The sequence below is a fragment of the Homarus americanus genome, unplaced genomic scaffold, assembly GCF_018991925.1.
Source record: "Homarus americanus isolate GMGI-L3 unplaced genomic scaffold, GMGI_Hamer_2.0 scaffold11302, whole genome shotgun sequence".
NCBI classification, from domain to species: domain Eukaryota; kingdom Metazoa; phylum Arthropoda; class Malacostraca; order Decapoda; family Nephropidae; genus Homarus; species Homarus americanus.
The window spans coordinates 1,732,271-1,753,015 of NW_024736744.1; the positions used below are offsets into that span (position 1 = coordinate 1,732,271).

A 20,745-nucleotide genomic window follows, 5' to 3' on the forward strand; every position below is an offset into this window, starting at 1 on the left:
GGTAGTGATAGTGTGGTGGTGGTAATAGTAGTAGGAACGCAATGGTAGAGTGGTGGTAATGGTGAATGGTGGTTTTTAGTTTAACAAATTTATTGACAAAGCTTGGAGTACAGTTTGCCTATTCTGAGTAATTCAGTCAGGTCTTGACACTGAGGGTGGTATCACGGTTCACTGCCACGCAGGACAGAGGTTCATACACAAAGGAATAGATCATATTCATTAACAGTATATATAGGTCAGAGTCATGTGGGTGATATCATTGTTCACTGCCATGCAGGACAGAGGTTCGTACACAATGAAATACATCATATTCATTAACACTTACCAGTATATATAGGTCGGTGACCGGATAAAACCCCAACGGACAAAACCCCAGTCTCGTATATAAAATATAAAATAAAACACTTTAATGTTTAGATTAGGTTAGGTTAGTGTTGACAAATGACAACCCCGTTGAGGTTTTGTCATGGAACCATATATTGTAGGTCAGAGTCATGTGGGTGATGTCACTGTTCGCTGTCATGCAAGACAGTGGTTCATATACATTGAACGTCATATTCTAAATTGAAGACTAATCAGTGTGGGCTAGTAAATTTTGGATAAACAGCAAGAATGTCCACAAGCACCCCTGATTCAATGTAGTAATTACAAAGTTCATGATACAATAATCCAGGTGGCCTGAAGTCTTTGACAGTGTCACATTCAATAATATAGTGTTCAAGTGTCTGCTTTAAAGGCTTGCCACAAAGTTTACATGCTGAGTGTTCCGGTGTGGGTACAGCGTTACTAACTTGCCAGATGTGTCTGTATCCTAGCCTAATTCTGGCCACAACTATATCACATTGTCTAGTTCTGTCCCTATGCTGGCCATACCGGTACCTCTTGTCACAAAAATTTTCATATTTAGTAATGCTACAACAGCCAGGTCTCTGCATTTCTCAGTTCTTCTAGAATCTAGATGGTGATGGTTTTAGTAGTGGTGACGGGAAATGGTGGTAGTTGTGGTGATGGTGGTAGTGGTATTGATTGAGATAGTGGGTTTGTATTGATGGAGTTGAAATATCCCTGTAAAGATCTTTTTTGTGTGTGTGCGTGTGTAGGTTTGGTAGATGTGAATGTTCTTGAGAAAAAAATGCAGATGAGAGAGAGATAATGCAACGTATTAGGACAGCTATATACACAATGGTTGCCCTGAGTCTCAAACAACACTACACATCATTACAGAGGCTTGAGACTTCCATCGTCGATACTCCCCCCCCTCTTCAGCGTCTGCTTCTACTCCCTCTCTCCTCAGTTTCTCTGCCCTACTCCTCTTCAATCAGCACACCCATCACCTACCCTCACTATCCAAAGAAATCGCCCCCCTCCTTCCTCCTGCCTCCCCTTCCCTTCCTCCTGCCTCCCCCTCCTCCTCCTCCTCCCTCCTCCTTTCCTCCTGCCTCCCCTCCTCCTTTCCTCCTGCCTCCCCCTTCCTTCTTCCTGTCAACTCCAGTGTCACTTTAGTAAGTTTTCTGCCATGATAGACAAACTGTGTTATACTTTTTACTTTTCATGTTTGTTATGACAGGCTTAGTAGTTCTGTAGTCCTGAGCCCTAAAATTAGAGAATGCTGCACCCTCACCCCCCACCTCCTGCTACCGCCACCCCCCCCGCCACAACCTACCTCCTACCACATCCTCCCTTCTGCCACATCCTCCTTCCTGCCACACCCTCCCTCCTGCCACACCCTCCCTCCTGCCACATCCTCCTCTCTGCCACATCCTCCCTCCTGCCACATCGTCCCTCCTGCCACATCCTCCCTCCTGCCACATCCTCCCTACTGCCACATCCTCCCTACTGCCACATCCTCCCTCCTGCTACCCCTTCCCACCTCACCCTGTCATTAAAAGTTTCATGATTTTTTTTATTGATCTATGAGACGATTATTTAAAAACATTACTCCTAAAAAGTGGTGTTTGGTGCAATGGCCACCTGAGTCTGCAAAGACAAGTACGTATGAACTTAACCTACTCAGAGTTGGCCTCTTCGGTATTCAATATAATCAGTGCAGGCGCACCAGCAGATGGCTGCAGAGACTGGGTGGTTGATACATACCCCGAAGTATCCATCAACAATGTGCAGCGTGATCATAGAAGTGCTGCTGCTTTGGAAAGCTTTAAAATCAATATCAACTCAGGATCACAGAAGATTGGCCAACAGCTGATGAACTCTGAGGAGTGGAGCATTCAAGGGTGCCCTCACAGAGTTCCTGATGCAGGAGTTGTTGAAGCCAGAATACACTGTAAAGCTGGGGAGGCAAGCGCGGCCTCTTTCATTACTGTTCTATGTGCTCTGTCAAGCTGATGTGACAGCTCTCTCTCCCTTTTTAACCAGTGTACATTGAATCAAAATTCTACATTTATGTATCCCAGTTTATTTTACTTAATGTGTCGCAGAAAACCCAATGTTAGGCAAGCAATTACTCTCATGTATAAATACAGTAGGTGTCCTGTGTCAAGGAACAGATTACAGTATAAACACTTTTGTTCTGGACTCGATGCAAGTCTTTCCAGCAAAATCCAAAAATAAAATTTTTCATCAGATTGCTATATCAACGAGTACTGATACAGTACAGTGAACCCTCACTTTACGCGGTCAATTGAACCCACGGCGGCCCGCGTAAAGTGAGAAACGCGTAAAGTGAACAACATAACACATGGGATTAATTGAAATAGAGACCGGGCTGACCCCCAAACTCCACTTTTTCAGACACAATACCTACGTTGTAGTAAAAATAACTTCTTAATTTTATGATGGTATGCACACACAATTAATAATTAAGAGAAATATCAATAATATTAGGTTTTTTAACACTTACATTAGTAGAAAAGATGGCTGGGCACACGGGGGTGGGGGGTTGGTTCCGAGGCAGAGGGCAGATTATTGGCCCTCACCTGTATCACTTGTATCAATTGTATCACTATCCACCACAGAGGCTTGCAGGGCCTCTTTGTCAAACCCCTCAAAGTCCATATAAGTCCATATCCTCACTATCATTATCACTATCACTGACTTGGGCCGGCTGGTGGGTGGCGGGTGAAGAACCTCGGTAATGTTTTGATTTTTTTTTTTTTTTTTTTTATCCTCTTCGCCACTGATCGGCTTGTTAGCCGCAGGCGATCGGTCACGACTCTTTTTCCTTTATATTCTTCACCAAAAGTGCTCGCTAGCCATCCCGGGCGATCGGTCACGTCTCTGTCGCACTGTTGGCAAATACTGGGCATGCACCGGCTCCTGAATGTACCTGAACCCGCTCCAGTGTTGGTCAAGTCTTCTCTTGAAAGAGCTCACACTCGGTGCCGTCACAACACTTTCTGGTAGATTGTTCCAAGAGTTTACAACCCTCACTCCGAAAAAGTTTGCCCTCACGGTTTTCCGGACTTGCGGCTTCTTCAATCTTGAGCTGTGACCCCTTGTGGGGCGAGCGTCCGCCAGCTCCAAGTAAGGACACTCAACTGAGTAGTGCCCCCTGAGATGCTTATAAACCTCAACTAGGTCCCCCCTTGCCCGTCTGTAGTATAAGCTAGGCAAGTTCAGGCGCTCCAATCTCGCAGGGTAGCTGAGATGCCGAAGTGCAGGCACCAGCTTGGTGGCCCTCCTTTGAACATTTTCAACCAACTGACAGTCCCTAGCATATCTCGGGGACCAGATGGGGTGACAGTACTCCAGATGGGGAAGCACTTCACTCCTGAAGATCGTCACGAGGGACGGACCGTCTAGATATCTGAACGACCTTCTTATAAGACCCAATAATTTATTTGCCTGATTTACCTTCTTCTCACAATGGCCCGAGAACTTCAGCTCATTGTCAACATACACACCTAGGTCCTTCTCACACACAGTCTCAACTAGTACATTTTCTTCATCCCGTTGGGACATATGGTACGCCTCCTTACCGTTGGTACGCCCCAGGTGCATCCTCTTACACTTCGTGACATTGAATCTCAGCAGCCATTCCTTCGACCATTCCTGGAGCCCACAGAGGTCCTTCTGCAGCTCTTCACAGTCCGCTTGGTTCTTAATTTCCCGAAATAACTTGGCGTCATCGGCAAACATTTGTATGGAGGAGTGTACAACGTCAGGCATATCATTTATGAAACAAACAAACAACAGCGGGCCCAATACACTACCCTGCGGTACCCCACTTGTTACAGGTACAGATGACGATTTCGTGCCATTAATCACCACACATTGCTTGCGGTCATGTAGAAAGTCTTCTATCCACGCTAGGACATTTCCCCGAATTCCGTACCCTTCCAGTTTGATTTTCAGCCTTTCGTGGGGTACACTGTCGAAAGCCTTGGCAAAATCTAGGTAAATATTGTCGATATTACCACCCCGTTCTAGAATATGGGTCCAAATATCCAATACCTTGAGCAATTGTGTCAAGCAAGAGCGCCCCGGCATAAAACCGTGTTGGCAATCTTTTACAAGGTTGTTTCGTAGTAGATGTTCCATCGCGGCATCTCTGATAATACTCTCAAGTACTTTACATATTATGCTGGTCAGGCTCACCGGTCTATAGTTGTTCGTGGAGTGCCTATCGCCCTTCTTGAAGATAGGACTCACATAAGCCACTTTCCATTCACTGGGGACCATTTGTTCATCCAGGCATTTACAAAACAGAATCTTCAGGGGCTCTGCAAGCTCGTTGCACAGCTCCCTTAGCACTCTAGGATGCACCATGTCAGGTCCAGGACTCTTATGGACCTTTAGCCTGGACAGTTTATTTCTAATACCCTCTTCTGTGAACACAATGTGGGTCAGTGCTGTGTCGAACCGTCTGTCCTCAAACGCAGGAAGGTTAGTTGCATCCTCTCTTGTGAACACTGAGGAAAAGAAGCTGTTCAATGCCTCAGCTTTATCCTGGTCAGAATCTGCGTAACTACCATCTTCAAGCCTCAGGTCTGATACTCCTACTCGCGTTTTCAATTTCGACTTTGCATAGCGGTAAAACGCCTTTGGGTTTGACTTGACCTCGCGTGCAACCAGCCTTTGGAACTCCTTTTCAGCCCTCCTACACTCTATCTTTGCTTGGTTTCTGGCTCTTGCATACATCCTCCTGTCTTGCTCATCGTTTGACCCAACCCACGTCTTGAATTTCTGGGTTTTCTTCTTAATTTTGTCGACCGCCGCATGGTTCATGTGTAGGGATCCCCTCGTATTCCTAGAAGCACTGGGTTTGGTCTTGGGTATATATTTATCGATCAAATGGGTCATTTTACTAGTTATGATATTCAGCGTAGTGTCTGCGTTCTTGTACCTTAATAAGTCAGGCCAGTTGATACCCCTCATCTCTTCCCTCATCCCATTGTAATTTCCCTTGTAATATTTGCACCTTGGCCTGGCCTTATCTTGAACTAGGTAACAGTTAAATCTGAATGACAACACTGTATGGTGACTGGTGCCAACTGGGGCAAGGTGTTCCAGTTTGGCCACCATACCCTCCTCGTTTGTTATGATGAGGTCAAGTGGCTTGGGTGTTTGTTCCCCTCTGTAATGTGTCGGGTCTCTCACATGTTGGAACAGAAAATTATCTCTCAGAGTTTCTACAAAAAGAGTAGCAGGATTATTCAAGTCATTCGGGGTTGACTCGTTTCTCCAGTCGATGTCGCCATAGTTAAAGTCCCCCATGATAAGGAGGTGGCTGGGGTTGAGCATCGCCGCATTGTTTATTAAGGTTCTTAAGTTCCTTTGATTTAGTGGGCCACAGTTCGGGATCTGTAGATACACCCGACGATAAGTAAGTCCCCTCCCTTTAATTTAATTTTACACCACTTGGACTCTTCAAAGACATCCTCGGCCGCTCTCCGCATAAAAGGGTACACACACCGCGGAAAGTGAGCATTCCGGTTTCAGCAGGGTACCACGTAAACGTGGGAACGCGTAAAGTGGGACCGCGTAAAGCGAGGATTGACTGTACTGTACAGTATATGAAATGGGCAAATGGGCTGCAAAGGGTCTGGAATGAGTAATGTTTTGAAATCATAAGTTAATAAATCATATAATGATGAAAAGATCATCAAACTTATGATGGCTGGGGGGGGGGGGGCAGCAAAGTTCAAGATCAGTTCCAGGATTGTAGGGAATTAGAGTTGGACAAACTCTTCTACTTTGCAACACACTAGAGAATATCATTGTTCTATTAGATTCCAATACAAAGAATCAATATTCTGGTAACCTTGCTGTAACAGTCAAAACACTACAGTATCTAAGTTTGTACCGTTAATAATTTATTGTTTACCTAAAACTGTATGCATCTAGGTATTCCATTGTCTGATCAGGTATTAATGTGATATGACTTGCTGTGTTACTAAGAGATACTGTACTGGTAACTGCATCTGTTGTGCATTATAATACCTGTACCTCAAAGTTCTTTTACAGAAAGTTGTGTGTCTACACAATGATTATACCACTATAATGATCCTCTTAAGTACTGTACTGTACTGTACTGTAGAATAACGTATTTTTCCATGAGATAATATCTTTACAATTTCAATAAATCAAGCATCATTATCATTATAACTTTTGAGCCTATACAAAAAAATATATAATCTATTTCGCAGAGCACAAGTTCTCATCAATCACAAGTAGCATAGAGTACTGTCCAGGGAAGTTATTTACAGAATTTCCATTAATTTATAGCTACAGTACTTTTTTTTAACAAACTAGTTACAGTAGACAAACATCTCTACTGTACTTTGCAGTGTTCTAACTTTCCTCTCTTAGCCTACAGGTTGGTGCAGGAAGAAAGGAAGGATGGCATACACAGTCCCACCTGGGTTGGACTACCTAACTCAGCTCGACCAGGTGTTAGTGAAGCAGAAACACGAGATATTCGAGAGTAAGCTTCCAGTTGCTTGTTAAACCTGGTTCACTCCAGCTCGTTTTGATGGCCATCTTTGACATAGTACAGTATAGCCATTGATGACATCAAGAAAACAGTCATCCATTGTGATCAAACGGGGGAGTTAAATTATGAACAATGATAACCTTCACTGTGCCTTCTTCCTTGTAGCTACACATGGGATCCCAGCTCGGAAAAGAGAATGGCCATGGTAATTAATAATTGAGGGGGCACTTTGTGTTAAATTGTTCTTTATTTACCTAATGGCCACCCACTAGAGGAGGCCAGTGGCCTGTGTAGGATCCCTCCTTTGTTCTTGATAATTTTGTTTAGGGTTATTTTGAAGCCCAATGCTGTTCTTGATTCCCAGCTGAGTTGGCAGATTCAGAGGCTTTATGGAGAGAGTCAGATTGAGCCTGCTTAATTTTATTGATTCAATTTTACCCAAAATTATCATTTACTTTTTATTTATTATTCATTAAGGTTAAGTTGGACTCGTTCCTACAGAAAATAAATTTTCACCTTTTCACCATTAGAAGAAGAGTAAAACAATCTCCGGAAAACAGGCCTTCTCTACAGTGGTGCTGGACCTTCAAAATCTGTACAGTATACTGTACTATTCTGTATTATCATTGTATTAAATATTTTCTTTTCCAATATGAATGTTTAATATGTATGTATTTTAAGAGCAATTATATTAGTTAAGCTGAACTTTATTGTTATTTGACAAATTTTTTTTTGTGAATCTCTGACTAATTTCAACAACATGGTACTGTACTGTACTGTACTGTACAGTCACCACGCTTTCCATCTGGATGGATGAGATGAAAATAGTTTATCTCGCCCATGTTGATGGACACGTTAGGAATAGGTAGCAAACATTCCCCAATTCACCCACGACATCCACCAAATAGGCTGGCACAGTGTGACATTATCGATGGCTATACGACATCAGAGACAGCTGGCAAAACTGGCCAATATACAGGGTGTGAACTGGGTTTTAGGCTGGCATTACCAGTATAATTCTTGGTTACCTTATTAATTTACTAAATATGTTACAACACATTTGAAGTTCTAGCTAGTCAATTTTCATATTGTAAAGTTGCGCCTGTGTATTGAGTAATTAATGTAAACTGTGTAGAAGCAAAACGATTAAATTGTGTAAGGCAACTGACTACAGTACCTAATTTTAACATAAAAAACATGAGTTCCTGTACTGTACCGTACTGTATTGTACCGTACAGTAACGTACCGTACCGTACCGTACCGTACCGTACCGTACTGTACTATACTGTACCGTACAGTACCGTACAGTACCGTACCGTACCGTACCATACTGTAGTACAGTATGGTACCGTACGGTACGGTACGGTACAGTACAGTATTACTGTACTGTACCGTACCGTACCATACTGTACCGTACTGTACCGTACTGTACTGTACCGTACCGTACCATACTGTACCGTACTGTACTGTACCATACCGTACTGTACTATACTGTACTGTACCGTACCGTACCGTACCGAACCGTACCGTACCATACTGTACCGTACTGTACTGTACCATACTGTACTGTACTATACTGTACTGTACTGTACCGTACCGTACCGTACCGTACTGTACCGTACTGTCCTGTACTGTCCTGTACTGTACTGTACCATACTAAATAATAGACATTCTTGAAACCGTGACACCCTTCAGAAGAATGGGTAAAATTATTAATATCATGCTAAAATGTAATTTACTCACCAGTTCTCTCCGGATGTGAAATGAACAACAAATACGAGCTGAAGAACTCGCTGGGACAGCAATTTCTGTTGGCAAAGGAGGACACTGACTGCTGCACCAGGCAGTGCTGTGGCCCCATGAGACCATATGAGATGGCCCTCCTCGACAACCAGGAGCAGGAGATTATACATCTCTCTCGCCCCCTTGCCTGTATCAACTGCTGCTGTTCTTGCTGCCTTCAGGTAAGAAACCCAAGGAAGTCTTTGGTTTAAGTTTTGAACCAACTGAACTGAAAAATTATTTGGTGCGTTGTCTTATTTTATTTGATAATAGTGATAATGTATCATGCATTTGCCTCACCCTTATTATTTTTTATTTGTAAACTTAAAATATAAGCCTCACTGTAGAAGGTCTGCCTCTGCTATTCCTTTATGGTATATTACACAGAAAGCTCAGATACCTTGGCCACTGTACAGTACAGTTCTTGATTATTCTCCACTTACTCAAGAATACAGTTACTGTATTTACCCAGAATTTGGAAGTGTTTTGTATGACCCAAGCCACATCACATACCTACCAACAATGATTATTGTCACTTGTCATGACTCGTACAGCTCTACATTATGATTCCATTCTCATTGCCGACGTTCTGGTAGAGAATCAGGTACTCGGGATGACTTATACGTCCATGGTGTGGGTTTTCTTGTCTTTATTGCACACAGAGTTAACTGCCAAAAGCAGCATCCAAAAAGCATAAGTACAGACACGGGAAGACATTTAATATATAAAGTGAATCGGTTCCATCATAGCATCCAATCCTACAGTTAATAGAAAACATTACTCTCTAATGGTAAACTAAAGTTTCGTGATCATCTTGGCAAAGTGTGTTATTTAAATATACTACAAGAAGTGTCAAAGCTGTGTGCCTATTCCTCTCACTTCTTCAAAATACTGAAAGTGAGATAAATATTTTATTCTTCCTCACTGTACATCAGTCTTATTGAGAAATTTCATGATATTTCTTGCAGAGTTTAGAGGTGTCCAGTCCACCGGGGTCAGCAATTGGCACCATCCACCAGGAGTGGAGCATTTGTACTCCCATGGCTGGCAAGTTCACCATCAGGAATGTGTCAGGTGATGTGGTGCTCAGGATAGAGGGACCCGTGTGTGCCTTCAGCTGTGGCGGTGATGTAGTCTTCAAGGTGGGAGAAAACATTGATTTAAGGTTACCAAGTTTAGTTGATCATTGAGTAGAACCAAGGTGAAGCCTGTGTAAGGCATCGGAGGAGTAATTGTTCAAACTCTGCAAGCTCAAAATCTTTGATACTAGAATGATAGAAGGCCTGAAAAATTATGTTCATTGCAGCTTAAAATGTGCAATGACCATATTCCAATAAACTATTAATACCAATGGCTAATACCAAAAATTATAACAAATGTAGTTTATGAATCTTTTGGCCTACTCATAAAATAGGTTGAGTATACTGTATATACATTTAGATTTAGTTTTTACATTTTATCCAAAACAGTAAACATTTCTTAAAGGTAATAGACATCACTCTATCAGAGCATCACCTTGCATCTACTCCCAACCATTTTACTATTTACTGGATGGACAATACACAAATGTATACAATATAATTTTGCTTTAAACCTGTTGATAGTGGAGGTATTTTGTTCATGGAAAAATAGTTTAAGCTTTTTATTTTCTGCAGCATTACCATTTGTCACAACTACTGTATGTCCTGACCTGTCCAAGAAGTGTTTTTTCATAGATTTTACATGAATATCTTTCTCTCTTTCTTTCTCTGTTCATAATAAACTATTCTTAGTCATCTTTCAGATTTTCAATGAGGACAACTCTGCCCAGATTGGTCATATAACAAAGCAGTGGAGAGGGTTCTGTGCTGAGGCATTTACCGATGCTGATAACTTTGGCCTCACCTTCCCCATGGATCTTGAGGTGCGCTTCAAGGCCCTCATCATTGGTGCAGCATTCCTCATTGTAAGTAAATAAAAGTTTCGCCTGTTTGTACTTTTTTCAGCTATATGATATGGAACATGCATATTAACCCTTTGATTGTAGATGTGCAATGCATGGTACAGTTCACTTTTAGCAGTTGATTGCAGGGCAACTTCTAAGGCAATATGAGTGGATGGACTAAAATAGCTTTATTTATTGACATGGAGTGGAGAGATTTAGTCCATTATTGGGCAAAAAAATTAAATAAAATTAAGCAAACATTAAACCTTACCGTAATCGGTTAAATAAGTCAAATTACCTGAGCTACCCAAGTGTTTACGTTAGGTTGATTGCATAACTCGGGGACCAGATGGGGTGACAGTACTCCAAACAGGGAAGCACCTCACTTTTGAGAAGCATTATGAGGGTCATTGCATATAGGTGTGTGTGTGAATGACCTTCTTATAAGACCTACTGGCTTAGATGCTTAATTCACCTTCTCACAATGGTCAGAGAACTTCAGTTCATCTTCTACATACACACCCAGGTCCTTTTCACACAGAAACACTAAAGTTTTGAGAGTACAACATGAGATGCTACATGGGGTGACTCGTTATGCTGCAGGAAAAACCTTGCAAGCTAGCCACCATAGCCACCATCTGCTTACCACTAATTGTCGAAATCGCGAATCGCAAACCCGCGAATGGGAAGGGTCTACTGAACTGTACAGTATAGTATAAAATTCCCCTTAATTATATTTGTAAAATAACAGTACTAAATGGGGGTACAATTTTAGCCTAGTTGTAATGACTAATTTTACACACATGTATGGGTGTCCGCAGGGGCTGCAATTCTGCAAATCTTGTTCACAATACAGGTTGTACCTCTCTAGTCCGTCATTCTGTGGTCCGGAAACTCCCGTGGTCCGGAACGATTTTAGTTTGTCCAATAGGTAGATAGACAGTGTTTTTTTTTTTTTTACTTATCTGAATTATTATTACAGGAGTATTAAATTTTTGCCCCTCAGGCCCCAATGTGGGTCAGTGACCTATGCCCGGGTGGGCTAATCCCCTAAAAAAACAAAAAACAAAGCCGCGGGAAATTAAGGTTTGTTTACATCCGGCAGTTCGGCTGCTCTCTTTCTCTCTCTCTCTGCTTGTCTATACAGAGTACAACATTTAACCCTTCAATATATATGAGCAGTAAATAAGTGTTGCTTTCATATTCTTATGTAGAGTAATGACGATATGTTTTCACATGTGCGCACTTACATACGCGCAGTCTCACTTTTTTTTACCATTAATGGTTAGCTACTTATATTGTTCCATTTATTAACATTAAATAACATTTACTTAAAACAACCATATTAATTTTACTACAGCTACAACCAGGGTCTTATTTTCTTCAGTTTTATATGTAGAACCAGTCAGTCACTGGTTTTGTAATCAACGAAAACAATGCTGTGTCATTTCCTCGTGTGTTTTAATATTCTACATATTATTAATGAATTGTATTGCTCATTTTGCACACATAAACATTAATTCAATAAAAAAGACATTCAGTAATAAACAATAATGAATCTTTTGTACATAAGAGAAATGACGCTGTTTACACGATTATGCACGTCGTCTGCACGTTGGCGGGCCGTTCAAACCCGTCGAAATTCAAGTTTCCGCCGTCAAAATTTTTATTTATTTTTTTTTGTGTTCCAATAAAATACGTTAAGAATTAAAAACTCGCGAAATTTGAGAAGCTACTATACGACATTTAACCCTTCAATATGTCTTCAAAGAGACCATGATGCAGAGAAAGTGGTGCTAGTGCTTCCAAGCATAAGCACAAGTCACTATCTATCCAGGAAAAGGGTGAATTTCCATGGTTCGGCAATTTCCATGGTCCGGCACTGGTCAGGTCCCGAGGTTGCCGGACTAGAGAGGTACAACCTGTAGGTGTATGAGATTACAAGTTTTTAAGTGAAAATTAATTTACAAAAGGTATTTCAGGAAAGGTGTCCTTTTATAAATCGGAAATGCAGTTCCTGCAGTAAGAAAATTTACTGAAATACAAAATTTTTATATATTTTCTCTCTTTCAGGATTTCATGTACTTTGAAAAGGCTAAAAACTAAGAGCCAGAGCTACACGGGACATGTTCACCCTTTTACTTCTTGAATTTCTTGACAATGATGTTAGAAAATGACCTTTCTCCATGAGCTGCAGGAACTACTGTGAGCTACAATACCTGCTGTTGCCTGTGGTAACTGAAGTAACTGTTGCATGCTGGGGTAATCACTGTGCCCTGTGGTAACTTTTGATAATTGTTATGAGCTGTGGTAATGCCATTTACCTGTTGTAGTAAATCCTCTGATCCCTCATATATGTTGTTATATAGAGTAACAACTTGTTTTCTAAACCTTAGCATGAGATAATGATTTATTAAAGCAGTTACCACAGTAACTAACTTCCCTCATGATCATTACTTGGTACCTAGATCACACAAGTGGCCTTGTACATTGTCAATGCAGAGTGACTACCTCTGTACTCTGGTATCTCTTGCCTAAGTTGGAATTAAATGTACTGTAGTTTAATATTCTGTCAATGGATAATCACAAGAAATATAAAGGAGAAATAGGTCAGTATATAATTGGTATAGAACTTGGATTATTTGTAAAATTATCTTCTTAAAAACATAAGAATTTGTTTTAGATTTGGTGTGCTGTAAACTATGAATACAGGTTATGATACCATTTATCCGGCATGCTTGGGACCCGGGAGTTGCCGGATAAGGATTTTTTCTGGAATTTGGAGTGCCATCCTAAAATATACAGTAAACCCTTTATAACTGGCTGTGAAGCCTCTGTTCTGATCATTAGATTCACCCAAAAGTAGCTTTAACTGTATACACTGTAACATTAAAACTTAAAATTGGAGGCACATAAGTCACAAAAACAAAAGCATATAATTAGTATGTACAGTAATAATAAAAGAATAAAAAAAGGTAAAAATTATACAAGTTAGTGTTTAAACTGCATCACAATCGCCCATGATACTCACCGTAGCATTGCAACAGTGTCCTTTCCCTCTGACCTCTCCACACACTCACCACACAGCTTCATGGATGTAAACCTGTAGATACAAAAAACTTTGCACCACATGATAATTAATTATTTTATTTCTTTTTGTACTTTCTGTATGTAGGATTGTTTGTGCTATAACTGAGTAAAAAAATAAATTAGAAAATTACTGTACATGTATCTACCTGAAATTACCAGTTGAAAAAATACTTCATGCTGTTGATAATATTTTCCCTTATTTGTTTTCATTCTCTGTATGTGTGATTGAGTGTGTATGTATCTGAATAAAGAAAATTACGTATATCTACCCATGAGCTGAAAAATTACCACAACATAACATATAGCTCACAGGCGGGGATTGGTTGGAAATATCCCCGCTCAGCCAAGGGAAATACTTTTGGTGCTCATTTTAAATTATTGTGCCAGAACAAAGCCATTTTTTGGAGCATTCCAGATACCAGGACATTGGATAAATGGTCTCATACCTGTATATATAAGTGTATGTAATGTGTATGAATATGCATGTACAGTACATATGTTCAAAATACTGTACTTTCTCGCACTGCCTAAGAGGATGGTTCTTACAGTCTGCTCCTCTACCCTCTATCTTTCCATATATCTACATACAATACTTACACCTACCTCAGTTTCTTCACAAATCTTCCTCATTCTTTCTCTACATCTCCTACACTTTTTTCCATGAGCTTTCTACATAATCTTTCTCATTTCTCATCATTTTTCTCACTTTCATCCTTTACTTTCTTATTTTCTCTCTACAGTACACCTCTCTTACACCTCTTTCAGTCTTTCCTTGCACGTCCCTCACTCTTTGTCTGCACCTCCCTCATGCTTTTCCTACATCTCCCTCACATTCTCCTCACACCTGTCTCACTCTTTCCTCACCAATCCCATGAAAGTTAAATTAAATTTATGGTACATGTAATTGTCTTAAATTTGAGGAAAACATTTTGTTCGTAGTTTGTCACAATAAATGGCTCCAAAACCTCACCACTGCCAATAGTACAGTACTAGTAACACCCATTATTGGTCCATGGCAACATGTGATAACCCCCCCTGGTGCTGGTTCGTATGTCCATACTCTTCACTACTACTACAGGACCGTCAACTTTTCCCCCAAAGAATCCTGAAAAAATTTGATATTTACAGTTTCAAAATTTCTTCTCTAAGTATATTTATGTGGATTAAGAACTTGAATAGCAAGTTATTATTATTATATCCCTTAAGAAGATTCCCTAAAGTTGAGATTTAAAATTATGTTTGTAAAGGATGTTATCATACCAACTATACTGTATGATATGTTGAGTTCGTGACGAGATAATATTCGGGTTAAAGACATTGCATAGTAGGTTTTTAAGACCTTTTGTTTTAGTGACAAAATCTTAAGTCAAAATACACTACAGTACTATACAAGTATCTCTCACTCTACAAACATTTGAGCTACGGAAAGTCTATTATACGGATTTTCTTTTCTTGCACATCCTTCTTATTTTATGAAAGCTCTTCTCACTTATATGAATATGGTTCCTTAAGGTAATGTACCAGATATATTTATTATTTTTTTAATGCTAGGTACTAAATTAAAGTATAGTTAGACACTATTTTACAGTAGTTAGGAAGAATTTTTGTTGTTTGTGAGCCAATTTAATTTTTTTTTAGGTATGATATTGGGGTTTCTTATCATTATGGAACCGAACCCTATACTGTATGTTATATTTAAAGTGAGGGATACTTGTATGTTCAGTATTTCAGCTGTCATATTTAATTAAGGATGTGTTAGGATATGATGCATTTAGCTGCTGATAGAAATACTGTGTACAAGTATTGGACATTTTTGACAAAAAATATTAAAATTATTCCACTCACCTATAATAGTTACCTGATAACTCTCACTTAAAGAAAACAGTAACCCTGAGCTGCCAGTAGTGAACACACTGCCTGTTGTCTGACCATTATATCTGATACTGTATGTCAATAGAAAAAACTTAGTTTCAACAATTTTGATAAACATGTTATTTTGTAAACTGCTGACTGAGTGCAATAGACTTTGGGACCATGATTCTACAGTGAATATCAGGTACAGCAAGTCACTGATTTACGTCATAGATGCATAACAAAAAAATGCGACATTATTCAGAAAGTCGTGCATTCACAGGGAACATTTTCCATCACCTTAACCTTTAATGTGAACTTCATACAGCAGAGCCTCTAACTAACACAAACCAGAGCAAACTACTAAGTTATGTGCCATGTTAAAGAGGTATATGACATTAAAGTACTGTGTAGGTTTAAAATAAATACAGTTTTCAGTCATCCTAATCTAACTTTTCCACTTGACTTCATGCAGTAGATGTGCTCATGAAGCACAAACCAAAGTAGATTACTAACTTTGTGTTATACAGTACTGTACTAAAGTTCTGAAGCTGACTGAGTGAGTTCCCGCCCGATCGCCACACCATAAGCCATGTCTAATATCTATTCTTTCTTCACTTTTCTTTAATAAGCATCACTAAATAATTAAAACAAAAAGACTGAGCCTTAAACTAACACGGTATGTCTAAAGGCAAAATCACTTTCATCTGCAACGTCACTGTCAGGGTCACTTGCCTCAACAGCCTGTCTCTCCTCTACCTCTGTCTCCCTAGGCCATCTCTCTCCTGAATTCACACTTCCGGAATTTTCATGTCTAAACTGATGGAAAGATGGTATTTCTTGGGTACACTCACTTACTAAGAAATAAGAACACAGATACTATGCTGAATATCATATCTAATAAATATGTACCCAAGACCAAACCCAGAGCCTCCAGGAATACAAGGAGACCGCAACACATGAACCATGCGGCGGTCAGCAAAGTTAAGAAGAAAACTCAGGATTTCTAGACATGGGTTAGAACAAATGGTGAGCAGGACAGGAGGATGTATGCTAGATCTAGGAACTAAGCAAAGTTACAGTGTAGAAGGGCTGAAAAAGAGTTCCAGAGGCAGGCAGATTGCAAGTGACGTCAATTCAAACCCAAAGGCTTTTTACCGCTACGCAAAGTCGAAATTAAAAATGCAATTAGGCTATCAGACTGAGGCTTGAAGATGGTAGTTATGCAGATTCTGACCAGGATAATGTGGAGGTGTTGAACAAATTCTTTTCCTTGGTGTTCACAAGAGAGGATGTGAACAATCTTCATGCATTTGAGGAAGGACAGTTTAACACATTGCTGAGCCACATTGTGTTCCCGTATAAGGTTATAAGAAATAGACTGTCAAAGCTAAAGATTCACAAGAGTTCCGGCCCTGATATGGTACACCCCAGAGTGTTAAGAGAACTGTAACAAGCTTGTGGAGCCCCTTAAGGTTCTGTTTTGCAAATTCCTGGAGGAGCAAATGGTTCCCGATGACTGGAAAATGGCTTATGTGAGTCCTATACAGTATTCAAGAAGGGCGATCGTCACTCCACGAATAATTATAGACCAGTGAGCCTGACAAACATAGTACGTAAAGTATTAGAGAGCATTATAAGAGATGCCATGATGGAACTTCTACTATGAAACAACCTTGTAAAAAACTGCCAACATGGTTTTATGCCGGGAGGATCCTGCTTAACACAATTAGTCAAGATACTGGATGTTTGGACTCAAATTCTAGAGCAAGGCAGAAATATCGACAATATATACGTAGATTTTGCCAAGGGTACCGGATTCAATGAAATGTCCTAGCTTGGATCCGAGACTTTCTGTATGACTGCAAACAGTGTGTGGTGATAAATGGTACGAAATCGTCATGTGTACCTGTGACAAGCGGGGTGCCACAGGGCAGTGTATTGAGCCCCTTGTTGATTGTTTGCTTCATAAATGATTTGCCAGAAGCTATACACTCCTCCATACAAAAGTTTGCGGGAAATTAAAGACCAACAGATTGTGATGAGTTACAGAAAGATCTCTGTGAGCTTCAAGAATGGTCAAAGAAACGGCTGTTAAGATTCAATGTCACGAAGTGCAAGAGGATGCATCTAGGCCATACCAACTGCATTAATTGAAACCGAATGTGAAAAGATTCTGGGTGTGTATGTCGACAATGAATTTAAGTTCTCGGGCCATTATGAGAAGAAGGTGAATCAGACAACAAAACTAGTAGGTCTCAAAAGAAGGTCATTTAAATATCTGGATGGTCCATCACTCAACACAATATTCAAGAGTGAGGTGCTTCCCTGTTTGGAGTACTGTTACCCCATCTGGTCCCCGAGGTATGCTAAAGATTGTCACTTGATTGAAAATGTCCAAAGAAGGGCCACCAAACTGGTGCCTGCCTTACAGAATCTCGGTTACCCAAAGAGATTAGAATGCTTGCAGCTGCTAACTTGCGCTACAGCTGAGCAAGGGGCGACCTAATCAAAGTGTATAAACATCTCAGGTGGCACTTCTTGGTCGAATGTACATATCTGGAGCTGGCGGACATCTGCCCCACAAAGTGTCACAGCTTAAAGTTGAAAAGCTACAAGTCCAGAAAACTGCGTGGGCAAACATTTTTGGAGTGAGAATTGTGAACTCTTGGATCAATCTGCCAGAGAGTGTTGTGATGGCACCAAGTGTGAGCTCATTCAGGCCAGACTTGACCAACACTGGAGCAGGTTCAGATATATTGAGGAGCCAGTGCATGCCCAGTACTTGCCAACGGTGTGTAACAGATACGTAACCAACCGCCCGAGCGGCTAATGATCCGATCAGTAGCGAAGAGGACGAGAGTAAAAGTAAAAAAAACACCAGTAGGACTGTTTGCAGGAAGTTTTACAGCCATGGTGTTTTGGTGTTTTTTTAATGTTGGGCTCAAAAATAATCCATGGAGCAGTACCAGTTGTTTTCACCAAAACAGAAAGCGTGAGACTGAATTTTGGTTGGCTGGGTACACATGGGTTAGGCGGGCGCCACACTGGTGAGCGCGAGATTCCAAAAAGACTCGATATCAGACCAGTGAAATATATCAAATAATGTTCCTTAACTATTAAACAACTTCATGTCGAAGTGATGCTGTTTGGCATGATGTAAATCAGTGAATGAATGTTCGTGCAATTAGACTCGGAGGACAAAAACACAAATTGTCACATATATAGAGCACATTGTGATGTAAGCAAGGTACTATTGATCTACAATAGGCTGCTGCTGTATTATTAGAATAGAGTATTTATAGAATAGATTACAAGCTAAAATACAGTATGATCACTATCCAAAAGATGACCCATAAAATTTAACAATAATATCCAATAGGGGAACTTAGATGATATCCATTTTTTAATAGAACTCGAGTACTTATAAATCTGTTGAGAAGATGGCAGTCATATATAAATGCATCAGTAATGTGAACATGTTTATAAATGCAATTTTGAATTCCTTTGCTGTGGCCTTCACAAGTTAAATGTCCTTCAGGTGCTGAGAATATTTATTGTTTGGTATGTCCTAAGTTTTTGATCAAGCTATTTTGTTTAATTATCTGGGAAAAATCATTTTTTAATTTAGAGTCATCTCAAGCTACAGCAACTGCATGATGGCACATTTACCATTTCACAACTTTTTCGTCTGCTATTTGAACTTATTTGTGGCGGAAAATGCAGAGCGGAGAGTTCTGGTCCTTAGGTCAAATATGCGGAGTAAGAACTCCTTATGTTTAGATCTATTATTTGACTTGTACAGTATTGGGTATTATTTCGTTATAAATTAGTCCATAATATTGGGATTGACATTATATAAAGGCATATTTATATATTACCATAATAACATCAATTGTCTTATGCACTTTGAGTCAACTCAGAGATAACTATGCAGTAATCCCATGCCATTTGCGAGGAATAGGTTCCAAGAAATGGCACGAATTGGCAAAACCACAAATAGCAACTTATACTACCTTAGTGCACTACTGTATACCTGTACCAAACAACTGACCAGCCGAAGCAGCACTCATTCCCTCTTTTAACTTATTTAATAATAAAACTTTCTTTGTCAGGGTCATCACTGACTTCTGCCTTTTACATTTAACTCCACTAGCATCACTAGCACTGACACTAGGCAGTCTTTTAGGGGCCATTTCACACAGAAACACTAAAGTTTTGAGAGTACAACACGAGATACTGCGTGGGTGACTCATTGTGCTGCAGGAAAAGGCTTGCAAGAAAGCCACCATAGCCACCATCTGCTTACCACGAATCGTCAAAATTACGATTCGCAAACTAAAGAATGGCAAGGGTCTACTGTATTCATTATATGTACTGTACTATTTTCATCAAAGTCAAACAAAAACAAACTACTGTATGTTTCATATGTAATTACAAAATAAATGGATTATTTTCCATTACTCTTAGTTTATATTTCCCAAACATCACTGGCACAAGAAGGGTCACCACAGTTATGACCTCCAGCTAAACAAACTGTCATTAACTGTCTTGGATCAACAATCAATCAATCATCAGTATACCACTTAGCAGGTATGCACACCAACATTCATTAGTGCATATACGTACAGTAATATATATTTGCTAGTCCAAAATGTAATATTAGATAAAAAAAAATAATATTGGAAAATAATTTAACAAATGCTCTCTCATTTTTTTAGGAAGAAAAATCCTGTTTTTCCTTGATGTCTGACAAAATCAGTGTCTTCTGTTTCCATCATTAGTGCATTTTAACATTATAGTTGCAGGGTGTCATCATTCAACCAGGTATGTACTTATAATTTTAGCCTCTTAAACACTGATCGGCTGGTTCTCAGCTTGGGCCGTTGGTTATGTTTCTGTTACACACTGTTGGCAAGTACCGGGCATGCACCGGCTTCTGAATGTATGTGAACCTGCTCCAGTGTTGGTCACGTCTGGTCTTGAAAGAACTCACACTCGGTGCCGTCACAACAATCTCTGGCAGATTGTTCCAAGAGTTCACAACTTTCACTACAAAAAAGTTACCCCTCACAGTTTTCTGGACTTCCAGTTTCTTCAACCTTGAGCTGTGACCCCTTATGGGGTAAGCGTCCACCAGCTCCAGGCATGGACATTCGACCGAGTAGTGTCCTTTGAGATGTTTATGCACCTCAATTAGGTAGCC

General features: G+C 40.1%; 1 protein-coding gene across 2 annotated transcripts in view; it reads left to right on the forward strand.

The window, feature by feature from the left end:
* Positions 1 to 20,002, forward strand: part of LOC121872448 (phospholipid scramblase 1-like) — a 31,490-nt gene extending 11,488 nt beyond the window's left edge. For both annotated transcript variants that reach the window (XM_042375212.1, XM_042375211.1), the window contains exons 2-6: positions 6,769 to 6,883; positions 8,639 to 8,856; positions 9,643 to 9,816; positions 10,458 to 10,619; positions 12,672 to 20,002. In XM_042375212.1, coding sequence (XP_042231146.1) covers positions 6,799 to 6,883; positions 8,639 to 8,856; positions 9,643 to 9,816; positions 10,458 to 10,619; positions 12,672 to 12,704 — 672 coding nt within the window. In that variant the 5' untranslated portion in view covers positions 6,769 to 6,798 and the 3' untranslated portion in view covers positions 12,705 to 20,002. The remainder of the gene's footprint in view (positions 1 to 6,768; positions 6,884 to 8,638; positions 8,857 to 9,642; positions 9,817 to 10,457; positions 10,620 to 12,671) is intronic.
* Positions 20,003 to 20,745: the final 743 nt, after the last annotated feature.